Consider the following 19,572-nt stretch of genomic DNA (forward strand, 5'->3'; position numbering starts at 1 on the left):
TAAAGGCTGGTATACACGGTAAGGAAATCCTTTGAGGATTAACCGTGATTTTTTTTTCTATCTATCCATTTTTAAATAAAAATAATTCTTTATACGTTGGGAGATATTTTAATAAGTTTTGTAAATTACTATGTTCGATCCAGCCAGTTATATTCGAGTTTTTTTCGTCTGTTAAGCACATCCTTTGAGGATTTCCTTACCGCGTATACCAGCCTTTAGAAACTTCGAAAGAAGGGATTTGGCCTGTACCGTCCGCGGGCCGCATAAACATTGATAAGGGGCCGTATGTGGCCCGCGGGCCGCAGGTTGTGCACCCCTGTCTATATGATCCTATTATATATTATTCTCTTTGCAATTTTAGAATCTTATAATCATCATTAATTTTTTCAGCTTGCTTTCATATTGTTTGTTCATTAGCATCAGTTCAGAAATTCCTGTAGTCTATTCATTATGTTCATAATTTTTGATCAGATTTAATTTTTCACTTGTTATAGATTTTTTTTTTCATTGGCAACAAAAAATCTGTCAGTCTGCATACTTTTCTGTGAAGGTTAATTTTAAGTATTGCTAAATTAATTAAATTAAACTAAACCAGTATCTCAATAGTAAACGAATGCTTTTTTTAAAATTAGTTTTTGATATTTATTGCCTCCATTAAAGCATCATTTTTGAATTTACTTAATTTGTAGAATAGTTATTTAAAAATTTTTTAAAAAGACATATAATTGTTTTGATGAATTTTTTTCTTTCATAAAATTACATTAAACTTTTACTATAAATGTTTTATTTCTTTAGTACATTTTGTTTTCCAAATTATTTACATTAGATAAAGTTGAAATTCACACAATAGATCCCTGGTTTATTAATTACTTCCATATTGGGATTGTCATTCCTAGTTATTTGGAATAAGAATAATACAGATGCATCACATACTGATAACAAGAAATATTATTCTATTACAGGAATCAGCATGAGCAACCAAGTTAAAATTTATTTAAAAACAAACAAAAACAAGAAGTGAAAGTAGTTATAAAGAAAAAGAAGAGTGTATTTCCAAACAGTAGGAATGATAAGCCCAACATTGGAGTGATAAACAAACCAGGGATATGTTTGGATTTGATTGACCAAAAATGAAAGAAATATATTATTTTGAAGCAAGAATAAGAAAAATCACACAAGATCATCAATCAGGAACTAGACCAGGTAATTCATACATGGAAAAAATTAACAGAAAACATATTGAATTTAAAATAAAGTGAGATATTTAAAATATATCACCAGTCAAAGCACAGAGGAACAATATTTATGAATATCAAAATTCAGTAAACATTATTGGAAAAATTGATGTATAAAATCTGTTACCATCATGATAACTGTTAGGTTTGATTAAAAATTTTTTTTAATTTTTATTGTTCAATTTGAACTTTTTAAAATAATGTCTTTAAGTCACTATACTTGTTTGGGTTGTAGTGTATTTATAAATAATTTTTAATATAATAAAATATAGTTATTTTACACAATAAATAAATTAAGAAGCAATTTTAATTTTTAACATAATTTTCATTGTTCATTTTGAAATTAGCTTTCAATATGGTCTTTTTGAAACTAAGAATGAGATTTACAATTTAAAAAAAAAAATGAATATTAGATAAATGGCATTTAATATTTTGTTTTTCTTTCTTTAAGAAAAGTGTTCTCAAAGCTTTATGACTATTTCATTTTATTTATTGTTATGTCAAATATAATATTAATGAAAACTTACGGAATATCAAAATTATTACATTTGATGTACAGTTAGTAATGTATAATATAAATGGTTAGTATTAAGATTACATTTTTTGCATTATTTTATGCATTATTTTAACTCAAATTATTAAATAAATTAATGATACTTTTTAAGTTAACATTAAAACAATTATTAAACAGAAAAAATGATTTTACAGAAGTTTGAATCATTTTTTTTTTCTGCTAATTTATTAATTTTGATAATTGCAGCAATTTCATGCACATAACTGTTATACAATTTTGTGATGTAACAATAAGAAAAATTTTTTTTATTGGCATTCACTTTAATAATAGTTTTTCTCAAGCATTTTTGAACAACCATTATGAGCACAAATGGGTCAACTTAGTAGCTATTTAAGACTATTGACACTATCAAGAGAAGCATTGGACATCAACCTGAGATAGAACAAAGCATCATTACTTTTATCACTTGAAGTCTAAGATTCTGCCTCTTAATATAGTGGAATGATTCTAATGTCTGAAGATGATTTAGTCCAGTGTTTTTCAACCTGTGGGTCGCGACCCCCGGAGGGGTCGCAAAGCCTTAAACGGGGGGGGTCGCAGGTAAAAAAAAAGACAAGTGTTTGTAGGTCCTACACTACAATAAAAAAACCTACAATTTCGTTGAGAAGGCTGGGCCTGTTTACTTTACAGTACAATTGGTTTTTCGATCGATATTTAGGTCTCAACAAAAAGAAAATTAAATACGTAGTTTTTAAAATCATTGATATAGTTTTAATATGGCCTGGGGGTCGGCAAAATTTTTTTACTTGTAAAGGGGTCGCATATTCAAGAAGGTTGAAAAACACTGATTTAGTCGATATTGAAGAGAAAAGAATTGGTGTAGATCTGTGGATTTGGGTACTAAAAATGAGTGTAAAATTGAATTTCAGTATTGCAAATTATGTATTTTTTTATTTACAAATACTTACTTTTTAGAAATAAATATATAAAAATAACATTTAAAATTTCATTGAGTTGTACTTTGCAGCAAAGCCTTCCATGCTCCCAGAATTACATTAATGTCCTTGAAATTAATTTCCTGCTCCTTTGGTGTAGCCTTGTAAATGTGTCAGGTTTCTACATATTTTATATGTTGTTTCTTCTGCATCCTTTGTGTTATTTTAGCGTGATTCCATAGAACAGAAACTGATTGGGGGGGTCAGCCAGTATATAAGTCACTAATGCCTTGCTATATAGTTGGATTTACTGATGTCATTTTTATATTCCTTGATTCTTGCTGCTAAAGACTTCAAGTTAGCTCCAACTTAACATAAATCATAAATCATTTACTCTTCTGATGTTTGTTATGGGGATTTTATATACTTTTGGAGAATGTAATGGCTCTATTGGTTCTAAAGGGGTGCAGAAGAAACAAATAAAATATGCAGAAACCTGGCACAGGCCTGGAGCAGGCAATTAATTTCAAGAATGTTAATGTAATTCTGAGAACATGGAAAGCTTTACTTCATAGCAATACTGAATGATGTTTTAAATATTATTATTTGTATGTATTTTATTTACCTATGTATTTTGTTTTGTTTTATTTTACTTTTTAGAATTTTTGAACATATTTTCCACAACAGAACTTTTTTTTTTGTCATTTAAATTCAATGTATTTAATATATGTTATTTGTTCTATTTTTGAACACAGAAAAGTCAGTTTATTAAAGTAATTTTGTAATGATCTGAAACTGGAATAAACTTACCAAAAATATTTATCTCATTAAAAATTTGTCTCTGGTTCCTAAAGTTATTTGTATACTGTTTTTGATTTTTATTAAAGAAAATATTCTATTCTATTTTTATAAATTCTACATTTTTGAATTAACAAACTGCACAAATGCTCTAATAACAAGTGTTTCCTGATTTCAAAATATTTTATTCCAAATAGACAGCTTAAGTGATGTAAAAGATGTATTTTTGAAAGTTCAGATGAGTCTATGGATACAAAGCAAAATTTTGTAACAAATTACAGGAAATTTTCTAATAAATTTGGGGATCAATATTTTGAGTGTTTGATATAAGGAGAATTCTATATATGGAGAATAATAAAAGGTGATCGGTAAAATAATGCATTTAGAAATAAATTTTCTTAATAAAGCATGCAAAAAACTGAGATATATGACACTTATTTAATTTCTTTGCATATCTGTTATAAACTGTTTATAATTGTGCCACTGGCTGTTGTACTCATAGTAGTATTGCCATAAACCAACTGAGACTCATACAAATGCTAATCTAAAAGTTGCAAAAGAAAACTAAGTATAAAATTTTTGCCTTCAATGTCAAAAATCTGTAGATTGGAAATAAAATGTTTTTAATAAACAAAAAGTTGGGACATTAACATAAAAACTGCCACAAATTTTCTTCAAAATTAACTCAATTTGCAAGAAATTGCAGGATCTGGAAACTTGCTCTGTAGATCTGTGTCTGTTCAAAACAATCCATAATTGTTGGAAGATTATAACTTGTCTGAGGAATTTAAAATTCTGGATATAAATAAAGTAATTGGAGTAATGTCTTCAACCTAGCTCAAGTGGATATTTTTGATATAAACTGCTGTATGTGAATGGTAGGAATTCAAAATAAAGAAAATGTTATTAGATTTTGAAATTTATTTGTTATGTGGCTTAATAAATTTCATTTGTTTGTAAACTGCATTTACCAGGGATTGTCAGTTGTTCAATATAGGAAGATTTTTTGATATATGAAGAATTTGGAATTAGGGACTTTCTGTATATCAATTTTTCTATGATGGTTTGTAACATATGAAGTCAATCATTGTCATTTATCAGAATTATTTTTATCTGTTTAAATATTAGCCAGTTAGTATTGGTTATAGATTAATCTATAAATTTGAATATTTTCATTATAAAATTTCAAATTTTTTTTATTACTAATTATCTGCTAATAGATTGTTTAATTTTATTTACAGTGAAACCTCTATATTCGTAATATTCGATATTCATCACATTTTGATGACTTTTTTTATTTTTCCATACTTGTCAGTATTTTCTGTATTTGTCGTCATTCCAAACACTGGAAGTGGCACTACAATCGCACACCTGCACCCATTAGCTAGCCATGTTAGCTAGCTGTAGTTACTGTATTTAATCAGTCTGCTTTGTGCGGTCGTTGTGTGTATTGTTGAGTTATTGAAAAATAATCAATGCAAGAAACCACATTCCAATCACTCCAAAGTGGCACCCAAATGTTGCTATAGTCAACCAAAATACAAATACATTCAATGATAATGTAATTGCCTACTTCAGAAAAGTTTTAAAAAGCAGACAAAAACACACAACACTGGACAAGTTCTTTATTAAATCGAGTGCTACTGAATCATCAGCAAAACAAATCTCACGATCATAATTGGAATTACCTAATGTTTTAATTGATATGTCTTCTAAACAATAATACTGTTCTTCCCCTTCTATCACTGTACTGTATTTATTTAGTACAATAAAGATAAAGTTTTACAAACAGCATAATTTTTATTCTTGTGCTTTTTTTTTCAGGATGGGAATGGATTAATTGAATATCAATTATTTATTATGAGAAAAATTGTTTCTATATTTGTCATATTCCATATTTGTTAGGTCCTTAGTAACAGATTAATTAATGACGAATATAGAGGTTCCACTGTATTTTGCTTTTGATAAGAATTGTAACATGCAAATTTTGAAGTTGTTTTTAATTTAATGAATAATTTTTTTAATTACTAATATATAAGTTGTCATAAATAATTTTTCTCTCTCCTTAAGTGAATTTAATGTAATTATAGCTTATCATTTCTTTCAAATATATTTTATATTTAATAAAAGAAAACTAATCATCATACATAGAAATTCAAAACTACTTTAATTAAAGTACATAAACTTTAGTTTTGTATGCTTTAAATTTATTTATCAATGTTAGCAAACAAACTAATGTGTAAAATTCAGAAGTTAATTTTTAATCCAAAGAATTATATCTAATTTTATTTGACATTCAGAATACAAATTGAATTGATATGAATGTTACATTAATTCAAAATATGTTTGTCAAATTTTAGTAATGGAACTCAAATATTAATGAGATTATGAGAAATGAAAACAAATATTAATGAAATATTAGTTACATAAATTATAACTTTTTGAGTAATAAGACAAGTATGTAAAATATCTCATTGAAATATAGTGTGCTCTTCCATAAAAATTCCTAATTGATTAGCAATTAAATTACAGTAACTGGCAAAGAGATATTTGCCTACTAGAACCAGACAAATAATAAGAGAAGATTTCAACAATAAATATGTAAAGTAAGTTTTTCAGTTTCTTAGAAACAATAAGTTAAATTTCTATATGAATAGTTTAATGCATTTTCTGAAATAGAAACTAAAGGAACATAAGATGGATATTTAGTTAAGAAGCATAAACACAATGTTGGCAGATTATATACATCAGCATAAATGTTATATTTAATAGAAAAAGCTGTTTAGTTTCATGACCTTACCATTTATCAGTAAAATTCAGAATATTTGAGTGAGGCTGACCAGAAAGGAACAAAAATAATTTTAAATTTATATAAGGAAAGCTACAATCTAGACTTCTGAGTTGAACAATTTAATGTAGTTCCAAAGATTTCAAAGGATTGAGATGATCAAAGCCATAAAGAATCTGGAACTTTCAAAAATAGAACTGTTGATACTTTACAAGTATAATTTTAAAATATATTTACTCACCAGATTGATCAAGATATATCTGCAATTAATGAGGTTAATTTTATGAATTTGAATAATATATATAACTTAATTGTGTATATTGTTTTTGCTGTATTTTGTTTCCTTTTGTATATGTCTTAACAGACTAGTAACCTGAAGTTAATTAATTAATTAATTATCTAAAACTTACAAAAAGCACCTGGTTTTAATTTGAGTAATTAAGTATTTTAGTTTTTACCAATGATCTCCAGATTGTGCTAAAGATTTTCTGACTTTAGTTATGTGAACTATAAGCTGCTGCATAAAATGTGTGACAGTTTTTTCTTATCATGAAAAAAAAAATACTCTAGCATCATTTTACAGTTTGTTACATTAGAAAGTTGTCTTGATTTCATAAAACAGATGTCTTGTTGTTTACATGTTTGGCAGCTGCAAAAGACAATAGTGGCAACAGATTCATTTATTTATACTTGTGAGTGAAATGTAGGGGGTGTGTTTTACATTTGATGAACCTCCAATAAACATTTTCAAGCCAGTCTTTGCGTAAAAAATGCTTTAAAACTTAGTTTAAGATGTTTTAGCTTAGATAATCAACAATGATTAATATCATTTGACCCTAGTGCCTCAATCAAAAGAAAGTCTTGATATGATAAGACTTACCTTTTTCATTGTTGATATGTAGAAAGTTTGTTTCAGTGATGAATCCAGAAAGTTCTTATAGATGTGTAATTTAATTGATATTCTATTAATTCAAAGATTTTGAAATTACTAACAATTGGCCATGTTCAAAGGAATCAAGAATCATATCATATTGGGAGTATTTCAATCTTCATAAGGAGTTGATCTTATTTTTATCATTACTGTATTTTAGATTATTTACAGATTGTCTGTGTTGGTAAGGCACTTTGAAAGGGCATGCAGTTTATGCAATGTAGAGTTTTACACAAATTTTAAATTACAATTACAAATTTCTCAAAATCCTTTTCCTTTGTCTAAAGTCACTAAGACTGCATTTAGAAAACATGAAAAATTTTGTCTGCATCATAGATGTATTATTTCACATGTAGGGATATTCTTTCAGTTTTAACAGCTGAGTTAGGACAGTGTTCTGATAAACAAGGCTCTTCAAGTATTTATTCCTGTAACCAAAAATTACAAGGGATCAGTCAAGTCTGGTGATTATGGTGGCCATGCCATTGTAAATGATCAGCTAATTGCTTTCATTTGTGAAGTGCTGACAAAATGAGCTTTGCACATTGGCATTGACATGAGGGATGTTATCTTGCATAAAGATTATGGTCTCCAAACAATTTTGTTATCAAATGCAAGGATGACAGTTTTGCATCATATCTCTATACCTAGTGGCATTAAAAGAACATGTCACTGGCCCAGATACTGTGAATCTGCATCACACTAAATTTTGGTTGATGCAAGGGAATTTGTTGATAATTATGTAGGTTTTCTCCAGACCAAACAGTGCAGGTTTGAATATTCACCACACCATTCAAGCAAAAATGGGCTTCATTCATCCACAGAAGTTGCCAGTGCTATGAATTGTCAATTATTATCTGATCTAGGAATGACATTGCAAATGGTTTCTGCTGAGCATAATCACCAGAAAGCAATTCATGAGATATCCTGTAGGAGTAAAACTGCAATATTCAGTGCAGAATTTTTCACACTAGGGCCCCAGAGCAAAATCTTAGTTACCACTGTTAAATAGGGACCAGTTTTCCATAAAAAATATCTTCCAGGAGGCATCTTCTCTTTGGCTACCACCTTTGTGATGCTTAATCAATACAAACAGTCCAATTGTAAAGTTGTTTCACAACTTACATAATATACAAATTGCAGCAATATCAGTGCTAAATTTTTCCCTATTGGCATATTTCAAACTAAACTTTTTTATGAAATTAAATTATCATGGTCAGAAAATTTATGTGCAACAAATTTGGTTGCATTTTGTTCAATAAATCTTTCTACTTGGAGCTCTGAACATCATCTGTTTAATTATAATCAGTGTATACTTTTCATTATATAATTATGCCATCAAATATTTTTTTTTCGTACTTAACACATTTTTTATGAATTTAGAATTTTTGCTTTTGTGAATTTTGTAATTATATACTATGTTTAATTATTTAAATATCACCTTACATTCTTTTGAAATGAAACATTTCAAAATTGTGGTTTATGATTAATTTTATTTTAAACATTTCAAATTGTATTTCTTTTTCTAAAAAGTTTTTTTTTTATCTTTTACAGCTGCAGTCTTAAAATATGAAAATAATGTGATGAATATCCGTCAATTTAATTGTTCACCTCATCCATATTGGTTGCCAAACTTTATGGATGTTTTTACTTGGTCCTTGCCATTTGTTGGAGAAAAAGGTTCACTAATTTATTTTCTATATATTTTATTTAAATTATTTAAAATTATGAATTTGAGTATAGAAGGTCTTTCCAGAAAGTTTTCAGAATTTGCAAATAGAAGTTGTTTGCACATATTTAGAAGCTAGTTGGTTTTGTCATCTTTAAAATAGTTCCCTCCTGAGTTTATGCATTGAATCCAGCATTTCTGCTGTGAAAGAAGTGCTTCTTTTGGGATGCTGTGCAGCTCTATTAGTGATGTTTCTTTAATGGCACCAATGGATTCAAAATGACAACCTTTGAGAGCAGATTTTAATTTGAGAAATAAAAAGATGTTTGCCAGAGATAAATCTGGCGAATATCAGGTTAGGGAACAAGTGGCATTGAGTTCTTGGCCAAAAACTCTTATCAGCAGTGATATATGGGTTACATGGGATACATTATCATAGTGGAGTATCCAATGCTGTTATCTCTGAGAAATTGGTCTTTCTTCCACATTGCTTTACAAAGACATTTCATCACCTGCAGATAGTATTCCTTGTTGATGGTTTTTCCTTTGGAAGAAATTTGTGGTGAATGATACCTTTAGAATTGAAACAGTGAGAAAGAACAGAAAAGAACAGTGAGCAAGCTCTTCACATTACACCGAATTTGTCATGCCTTTTTGGATCATAGTAAAGGTTTTCTTTATGATGATGATTGACATTTTGTTTTCACATTCTACCTGTAGAGCTATGTTTCATCCTCAGTGATAATGTTTTTCAGAAAATTTTCATTAGATCTATCTCATCCCAGAAGCTTTTCACTTGCAGTCATGTCTGTTTTTGATTCTCTGACAACAGCCATGGCATAGATTTTATCATGAGGCAGTGTGATTCTTAAAATATGAGAATCTCATGACACACAGTTTTTGAGATGTTAACTTCAAGAACTATCAGACAATACTTGGAATGAATCATTTCATTAACTTTCTTCACAGTTGAATCAATTTTTGATGTTGGTCTTCTTCAATAGTCATCATCTATAACAGAAGTATGGTCTTCTTTAAAAAATTTTCACCACTTATGCATTGCAGTCCTCCTGAAAGGGGACTTCCCAAATGCTGCATTTAACATCATCTGTCTCAGTAAAAGATTTTCCAGGTTTAGCACAAATTTACTGCTCCTCTGACTCACTCATTTTTGCCTGGGGGGGAAACACATTTACACGATGAAGATAGAACAAATAATTTTTGGCAGATAGTAAACAAAACTTGCTCCTAGAGGACCGTGCAAGCTGCATTTAGATTCAATTATTGGTTACCATTATTATTCTGAATTTAAAATGTTTGTGAACTTTCCAGACAGACTTCATATTTTAATTATTANATATAATTAGAAATGTGTATTTTAATAAACAGAACCGTGATGAGATTTCAGGAAAATTCAATTCAATAGAATTAACATTTTTGAGCATATTTTAATGGTCATCTTCATGTACAGTACAGCTATTCAGGTTCTATTTAGTCATTCTAAAGCTCTATCTGAAGATGACCATTAAAATGTGGTTGTAAACATGTAAACATTAGTTACATTAAATCGAACTTTCCTGGAATTTTATGGTGGTTTTGTTTATTAATTCTGTTTCTAGTTTTGAAATATTTGTAAAGATTATGTAGATCTAAAAGATTGTTCTCATTATGATTTAGGTTTCTTCCATTTGGGAATTTTTATTTTTGATTAAAGAATAATATTAAAAAAACTAGCAGAGGAGGCATTGAACTTTGATAGTTTTATATATATCAGTTATTAAATTTTAGGTTAAAAAAGAAATTTTCTAAACTTTTACTGAATGAGATGATGACTATTTAAATAACAATCATGAATATTAATCCATGCTTATATGTAATAGCAGCAATTTTCTGCATCTACTAGTTTTTTGTTGATATTTTTAACCAAATTAACTTACTTAGCTATGCTTCCATGATATCCCATGCTATGTGCTATCCATCTAATTGTGTAAAAATTTTGGTTAAAAACAAATTTTTCTGTTTATCACAGGCCCTTAAAAAACTGCTGCAGAAAATTATTGCCTTATCATGCGATCATGTATGAGGGCTATTTTTTAAATAAGGTCCATTTGTGAATGAGAGTGAGAATGACGTGCGATCACGGCAGTGCATAGGTGCGTCTGCTCCGAACATGCTTTGCACACATTTAGACACCATTTGCAGCCTTATCATCCGTTTATGCTGAGCTGTAAAAGTTTATAATGTTTAAGAAAACTGAGTTGCCCACTGACTGTGAGATAAGATCTGTTGTTTGATTCTTGAGTGCAAGAAACTTGACAGCAGCGGAAATTTGCCATCAGATTTGTGAAGTTTACGGTGCTAATGCTACGAGTGACAGTAAAGTTAGAAAGTGGGTGAGAATGTTCAAGGACGGGCAGGTTAATGTGCATGATGAGCCATGCCCTGGCTGACCTCTGATTTCTTTTGCAGATTCTGTTTAGAAATTCTTAAATTAGTCAATTAATAATTTTAATATTTTTTTATAATTAGAAATGTGTATTTTAATAAACATTTAGAAAAATTTGGTTTGTGATGTGGATAACAAAATTTGAGAGGACCGATGATTCACAATTTCAATGTTACGAATTGAATTTCCACAGGTTTCAAGGTCAGTTTTGTATACCATTGTTTTGGAGAATCTGAATTATTGAAAATTGTGTTATCGGTGGGTTCCAAGACTGCTTTCTGACAATCACAAAACAAAAAGATTGGGCAGTGCTTTATCGTTTTTTACTCGATATGATCAAGAAGGAGATAAATTGTTGGACCCCACATCATTACAGGAGATGAGACTTGGGTGTCTCACATGACTCCTGAATGGAATGGGACACACATCTTCGGCAACCAAAGTAAAAGCCAAACAGTCCATTTCAGCACAGAAAATTATGGCAACTGTCTTTTGGGACAAGAAAAGGATTTTGTGCCGAGAGGCCCTACAATCAATTCTGATGTATATTGTGTGACCTTGAGAAAATTCCAATATGCCATACAAAACAAGTGGCATGGTCTACTGTCTTCCTGTATGATGTTGCTCCATGACAATACAAGGCCACATGTTTCTGCACAAACACAAGGTCTAATCAGTTCTTTTGGATGGGAACAACTGNTGTTTTTTAATGAAATATATTTATTAAAAAATCTCAAATAGAATGTAATTATGAAAAAACTATGAATAAGGAATTATTACAATGTAGTATCGAATTGGTGTACATTATGATAAAGTTAATACTTAGAAAAAATAAGTTTTTTAGGTGTTAAATAGCAATCTTCTTTCATAAACAAAAATTTTCAACATGTCTTCATTAGGAAATGCAAGAAGAACAAAGTATATTTAGAATAAAACTAGTTTTTCCTAAATGTATTTTATTAGAATAGTTAGTTTTTTTTTTTTTTTTTTAATATTCAGTCATACACTATACAAACATGCCATTTGTCTGTCCTTCAGAGAAGATTATGTTGACAGAAAACCATTATTTTTGACTTATCAATATTCAGTCTAAGATGTTTCTTTCTATAATACTCAGAAAATGTAATAAACTTCTTCCATAAATTTATTTTAGTCTTAGATAATGATATTAAATCACCTGCATAAAACAAATATTGGTATCTTCACTCACAGTGAAGATACCAATATTAATACAATTCAATTCCATATCTGAAAAGCATTTATATAGCTCAGAAATGTATAATATAAACCAGTATGGACTCTGAAGCAAGCCTCCAGAAAAACTAAATGAATTATTACTTCTGCAATGTTGTATAACTGCTTCAAACCTAGTGTAATTTAAACCTATAATTTCTGAATAATTCCAAACACCTTGGCTGGTAAACCCATTTGTCTCAATAAGGTAATTAATTTTTCAACATTAACAGTCATATGCTTTTGATAAATTCACAAGAAAGGTTAAAAGACAAGATTTTGTAAACAATAAGGTATGTTGTATTAAATTAGTTAACAAATAGCATATAATGTTTCTCTATTCTGGTAAATTATCATCATTCATCCATTTTAATAGTCTATTTTTTTAGTTATTTATTGACAAAAAATCTTCCTAAACATATACAAAAGAGCAATAGAACAGTAATTTAAGAGGATTGTTCCTATCTTTTTTATATATATAACATTGAGTATATTATGAAATTTCATTTCTTTGGAATATGTTCTGTCAACTATATAGCATTATAAATTAATGTAAAAAGATTTGTTTAGTAACAAGAATATTTTTCAGATATTCTGGGAGAGTTTATGAAAACCTAGTAATGATCCATCACAGGTCTAAGAAATTGCCATATTAAATTCATCTATCAAAAATTTAGCATCATTGTATGCATTATTAATAGAATAGTTCAAGGAGAGATCCCAATCAAGTTCAGTTTGTATCAAACTTACTAATACCATCCATAAACTCTTGTCAACCTAATGCTTTCACAGATTATATGATTTTTGATATTTACTTATTATTGCCAAAATTGAGAACTATTTTTACAGTTTTTTAAAGTTAAAATTAAATTCTCAAAATAATTGTTATTTGAATTTTACATGCATTTCTAAATATAAATTTATCTAGTATTTTAGGATCATTTGATTTTTTTCTAATCACAAAGAAAAGATTTGCCGTATATCTTGGCAGATGAGACGATAGTTGAATCATAAAAAAAGGCCCCGAAAATCCAGGGTCATCTTATAGGACAGATACAAAAAAAAATTGATTGAAATTTATATAAATTAAAACCATTATAAAAAATAGACAAACCGTAATTATTTACTAGTAGAGAGAGTAGGGTATGTGCACAAAATAGAATAGCCCATACGACATTTTTGTGAATAGTCAAGATCATTACCCAAATGCCAAATCAGGGCAGTGCTGCCAGATGCAAGAAAATAAAATTTGTTCATTTGAAAAATTACAAATAGGACATATACATATACAGTATTATTCCATATACATTATACAGTATTATTATTCAGATGATGATTGCTGACTAAACTAAATTCATAGGCCGTTGGTAGTTTGGGGGTCATCTTATAGGACAGATATATGCTAAAACTATAAAACTTTGATGAAAATTTATACCTCATCTTATCTGCCAAGATATATGGTAACCATACACTTTAACATTCACTACTAAACCATATAGAATTTCTCACTTGTGCAGTATTAATTCAAGTCTTGTCTTTTTTCCATACCAATCAACCTTACAATTCAAAATTATCAAACTAGTTATTTTTAAAATAATTCCAGTTACCTATTTTATTCATATATATATATAGTAAAGTTGTCAATGGATTACACTTCAAAACAATAACTTTCTGAGTAGTTTCCCTTACGATTGGCATTTTAGTTGAATACAAAATCTATAAGGCTCATTGATACAATATGAAGATCAATAACTGATTTCTCCAATATGGATAAATATATAAAACAAACTGAGAAATATGTAATAATAGAACCATTCAATGTGAATAAATGATTTTTCTCCGGAAATTCACCAATGACGTGGCTTTGAGGACTTACACAGAGTGATCAAAAAGTTGTCTCCCCAACATAAAAGCATAAGTTTTAAAAATATCATTGATAGCAGAAACATGAAAACAATATTGGTAATAGAATAAAGTGCATTCTTTTGCAAAAAGAAAAAGTGTTTCTTGGACATAATTATAGCAAGTATTGAAAATATCCTCTATTTTTATCAATACAAGCACAAACTTTTCCCACATTTAAGGTAAAATATCACAATGCAAGTGTAGTTTTTTAGTTTCTGGTATACTATCATAAGATAATCCAGGCTGAATGGAAAATTTTTATAAACTTTTTGTTGGAAAAAGCATTATTTTGGTTCACGCATTTTTCATTTTATTGTTGTGTAAAATAGATATTCATCCACTCCACTTTCTGTCAGAGACAATTCCTGTTTTCTGAAAATGCTTAACAACATGGATGATTAACACTTTCTCCTAACACATAGTGAAACATTTAGATATTGCTCATGAAATGCTTCCAATACTTATAATCAATCATTGATTGTATATAAACTTGATCAATGAGCAAAATAAATATTGTTTGATTACATACACACACTAGCTCTGGGAATAGCATGGTTCAAGAAACAAAACAATATTCAGTTGGAACAGCAAAATGCTTTCAAAAATCAAATATATCTTTCACAAACCTGTGTGTCAGGACAGTTCAGTGCTACCAATCTCTAAGTTGAAATTAGAAGTAAAATAATTTTAGTAAAAATTGCAAGGGGAGTGTCTTTTCAGTCACCCTTCATCCTTGGAATCTTGATAATGTTTTATTGATAAATTACCATCATAATAGAAACAATTCTAAAGGTTTTCCATCCTTGTGTTAAGATATTTAAATGATATCAAATATTCAAATTGTTCATTTAAGTAATCAATGCAGTTCAAAAATTTTAAATCTCAACATTAAACTCAGTGTACAGAGGAAAATAAGAGAGTATGGAGGAATAAAGTTTACAACTAGTCAATTACTTGTAACTTTATTTTTAAAATTAATCATAATTACTATGATCTGCAGATAAAATTGTGTATTTACCTAAGATTTAAGAATTAGTAAAATTAGTCTGCCTTTAAATCTGTCATATTTGAAGAACATACAGCAGAGGCAGAAATAATATCTGAATATCTTGAGATCTAGCAGTTGATGAGATCTTTTGGATTCCACTAAACCAATAATTTGTAAAACATTGATCTTAGTATACACATCCCAGACAAATTGTCTTGAATATTTATGCCATATGTTTAGTATTTCCCCCTGTAATTTACATCTAAGAGGAAACTTTAAACTAAAAAAATATGAATATTCATTAATCTACCTGAAAAAATTACAACAGAGAACTGTTGTGATTTCTCCATCCATAAAATAATCAGCTCTTATATTAATCTATTAACCTTCAGATTTTAGTTTTTTAACCAAAGGCATTAATTTGTTTTCTGAGCCATAATCTTTTACATAAATTAAGAAGAAAAATGACATTAGAAAACATTCCTTGAAGCAAACTTTGCCTGTTTTTCCTATAATGCTTCAGATAAAGTTTGAGTAGATTTATCTTTAAAAGATAAATCTATAATAAATTCATGTATTTCTTTTTGAAAATAAGCAAAGAATGAAAAATTTCAAATCAAAAATAATTTCTTTCATTAGCCTGATCATTTATCTTATCATATAAATTATCAATTCTAGTTGAAAATTTTAATAATTTTTGTCTGAAAACCTTTATTAGCTTGTTTTAAAATTTTATTATCAGCTGTTAAAACATATAATTGTATATTAATATTAGTAAACTTATCTTGCATCGTTTTTGTAGAAAGTTTTTATTGTACATTGATCATAGTCTTGAAGAGTGAGCGATTCAAAGAATCTCAGGATTATTCAATATTAGAAGATTTTGTGAATTTAATATTAAAGTTTGATAAAACATCAAATTTTCTTGTAATTGCTCTATCACTGCATCCTTTGATGTTTTATTTTTAGTATCCTCTGAAGATAACTTATTTCCTTCAACAAAAAAGATCTTAGAGGATGTTTACACCTCTTTTTGAATATGTATTACTCTGAATGTTTCATCCGAGATCTAGAAAAAGAACCAGGATTTTGTTCAATGCCACTTTTAATCAGAAGAATTTGAAAACTCTTAGCTAGCAAAACAAAAAGCACAGATCAGGAGCTAAATTTCAGGATTGTGGGAATCCTGCCTATTTCTAAAACATCTTGAAGAAATTACCAGGGAGACTCTCCTTGCTGCTCTGTGCCATTAGAGTACATTCTTAATTAAAATAACCTGCAAATCAGTTATTTCTGATAGTAATGCTAAACATCAGATACCTGGGTATAGAGTTTACAGTTTATACCTAGGTAATCAAAACATGTACTTGTAGATGCCAATTTAAGTATACAACACAAAAAAGTCATAAACAAACAAAATGATTTTGTGAATTTTATAGCCACATTCTCCCATTCTTGGAGTTTCTTTATAATTTCTGATTATTTTATAGTATATTTGATGTTTTTTGAAAGTAGTAGATCAACCTGTTTTTGTCTATTTGTTCAGTCAATATTTTATAAACTGTACACTATACATATTGTATAGACAGACTGTTTATTGTTCTACATTTGGAAAAATCATTACATTTTATTTTTGTATTAACTTAATACTTTGTCAATAATTCTATTTTAATTTTTTACTTAAGCTACAGAAATATGTAGGTATTCTTAATTTTTCTTTTTTGCTTCTATTAATATTTTAAAATGTTAATATAATTTTTTATATTATTTTACAAATAACTGTATATTATACATTCTGATTTTTATGTTTTTAAATAGTCTTATTAGAATGGTTTTATTTATTAATTATTTTTACATAATGACAATTAAATATCAATGTTTATATGATCACTAGTTATCTCAATATAATTTTGACTGAAACTTTAAAAATCAAAATACTCAGATTTTATTTTTATTCTATATTTCTATCTATAAAGATTGTGCAAATTTAGCATTTTTTATTGGATGTCTCAGTGCATCATGTCATCATTCAAAGAAATGTCCTGTAAAAAAATAATAAGCATCAGAATTATTGAGTTTAATATGCTTTTTGATTTTAAAAAAGAAGCTATGATTTAAGTATTATTAATATATGTATATGTTTATAATGAAATACATTATTATATAAACTACAGAGTATATTGAAGATATTCTCTTATTGCATGTTTAAAAATCAGAATTAACAAAACTTTTAACTATTGATTTAAAGTGTATAAGTTTTTGTCTTTCAATTTTTTATATATGTCTGAATAAGTTTTAAAAAATTGAAAGACAAATCTTTTGTTTATTAAAACTGAATTAAAGGTAATTTGTGTAAATTTATTTGTTTGTTTATTTAATTTATTTTTTTGCAATAGTAATAGTTGTTTTTCAATAGTTCATGAATATTAAGAAAAAAGAAAGAGAAAAGAATACATTTCTTCTACATTATTAATTTTTAGATACAGAAGTTTTAAATATCTATATTATTACCTAATATAAATATATTTAATTTATTTATTTATTTATTCATATGAACATTATTTTTTCTTTTGGCAACTTTGCTGTTTCTTCTTTATTAAAATGTAAGTTTACTCCTATTCATCGTGCTATGTGTAGTTGGTGATATGTGGTGGTAGAGCATTGTTTTGTCTATGCCACAATTTTTTTAATTAATGATAATTGCAGAAACTTAAGATTAACAAATGGCATATTCAAATTTTTAATTGAATTATATTAATTTTCTAACTAGTATATTAAAATCATTTATACATTTATTTCTTAATAATCTATATATATTTTTATAACAATTATTTTAAAAATTTGTGATTTATATTATTTTCAAAAGTAAATGTGCAGTTTTAAAGGCATTTTTGAAATTTTCCTGATGTTTAAAGAAACCATTCAATACATACATTTTCTTAGTTATATGTTACTTTGATAAGAATTTTAGAAGACTAGAACTTCTGGCATTAATAATATTTATTTTTTCTTTTAGTTATTTTATTTAACTTGATTCTTTTCAAAGTTGTATGCCTCAGTTAAAACATCCACTTAATCAAAACCTATTAATTTTTATTCATTCATGTTCTTTTGTTTATACAGATTTTATTGAAAATTGAGAACTTTTTTTAATTATGAAATATTCATAAATTAATGGATAAAATTCAGTTTTTCCACATTAAAACTAAAATATAAACATATTAAAATGTGTCTACATTTTCAAAAAGATTTCAAATTTTTTTTTAAAGACGAAGTGCTTTTAATGTGTTATATTTAATAAATAACATATATATTATATTACAATATAGTTGCCAAAAAATACAAGGTAAAGATTCATTTTGTATATATGATTCAAATGTGTCTTAATAATAATTTGAATTTTTTGAATTAAATTTTAAAATAATAATATTTGAGATAACAAAAATTACAGAAAAAGAAATTACATTTTTTAACTCAGTTATTTCATTGATATTCTATGATTAAATAGAGTTGTATTTCTCAGTTAACACAAGCAGCATAGGTTGAATTATCAACAAAATTTTATTCATTCTTTATATTACCAGCTTCTTGTTATTACAGACATTTTAGTGTTATAATGCTTCAATTTTTGAATTTCATTTTTCACATACAGTAGAACCTCCATTATCCGGACCTCCATTATCCGGATTTTCGATTATCCGGATTGTCCAAAATAAACAAAAATTTTACGAATTTGCTGATTTGCACTTGGCGAATTACGACACTGTTTATGTACAGTACATGATGGAATGCATAACTTTTTTTGTTTCAACAACGTCTCACCCAGCACAGTGGTCGTAAACTCTTAAATATATTTTACGTCGTAATAAAAATATAACTTGACAAACGTATTTATAAATAATTTATATTCAAATTAAATCATTTCTATGACCAAGGGCGGCGTAAGGCATGGACGACGTGGGCCACCGCCTATGCCTCGCGGTCCGAAGGGCCTCGCGTTTCGAAGGTTTATGCATTACTTAAAAGCCGCGAACGCGACGAAAATATTTTACTCGTCATAAAATGATAGTTTGTCAAATTTTTATTCATAAAAATGCAGTTTCAACTGCTTTTTATTTTATAAAATCCGT

The 19,572-nt window shown here is 27.8% G+C and overlaps 1 protein-coding gene across 1 annotated transcript in view; it reads left to right on the top strand.

The window, feature by feature from the left end:
* The window catches only part of LOC111625147, a 138,379-nt gene that overhangs the window by 80,330 nt on the left and 38,477 nt on the right, over positions 1-19,572 (top strand). The window contains exon 9 of the mRNA XM_023368192.1: positions 8,756-8,983. Within this exon, the coding sequence (XP_023223960.1) occupies positions 8,756-8,983 (228 nt within the window). The remainder of the gene's footprint in view (positions 1-8,755; positions 8,984-19,572) is intronic.

The sequence above is a fragment of the Centruroides sculpturatus genome, unplaced genomic scaffold, assembly GCF_000671375.1.
Source record: "Centruroides sculpturatus isolate CEXI.00-Female unplaced genomic scaffold, Cexi_2.0 scaffold384, whole genome shotgun sequence".
NCBI classification, from domain to species: domain Eukaryota; kingdom Metazoa; phylum Arthropoda; class Arachnida; order Scorpiones; family Buthidae; genus Centruroides; species Centruroides sculpturatus.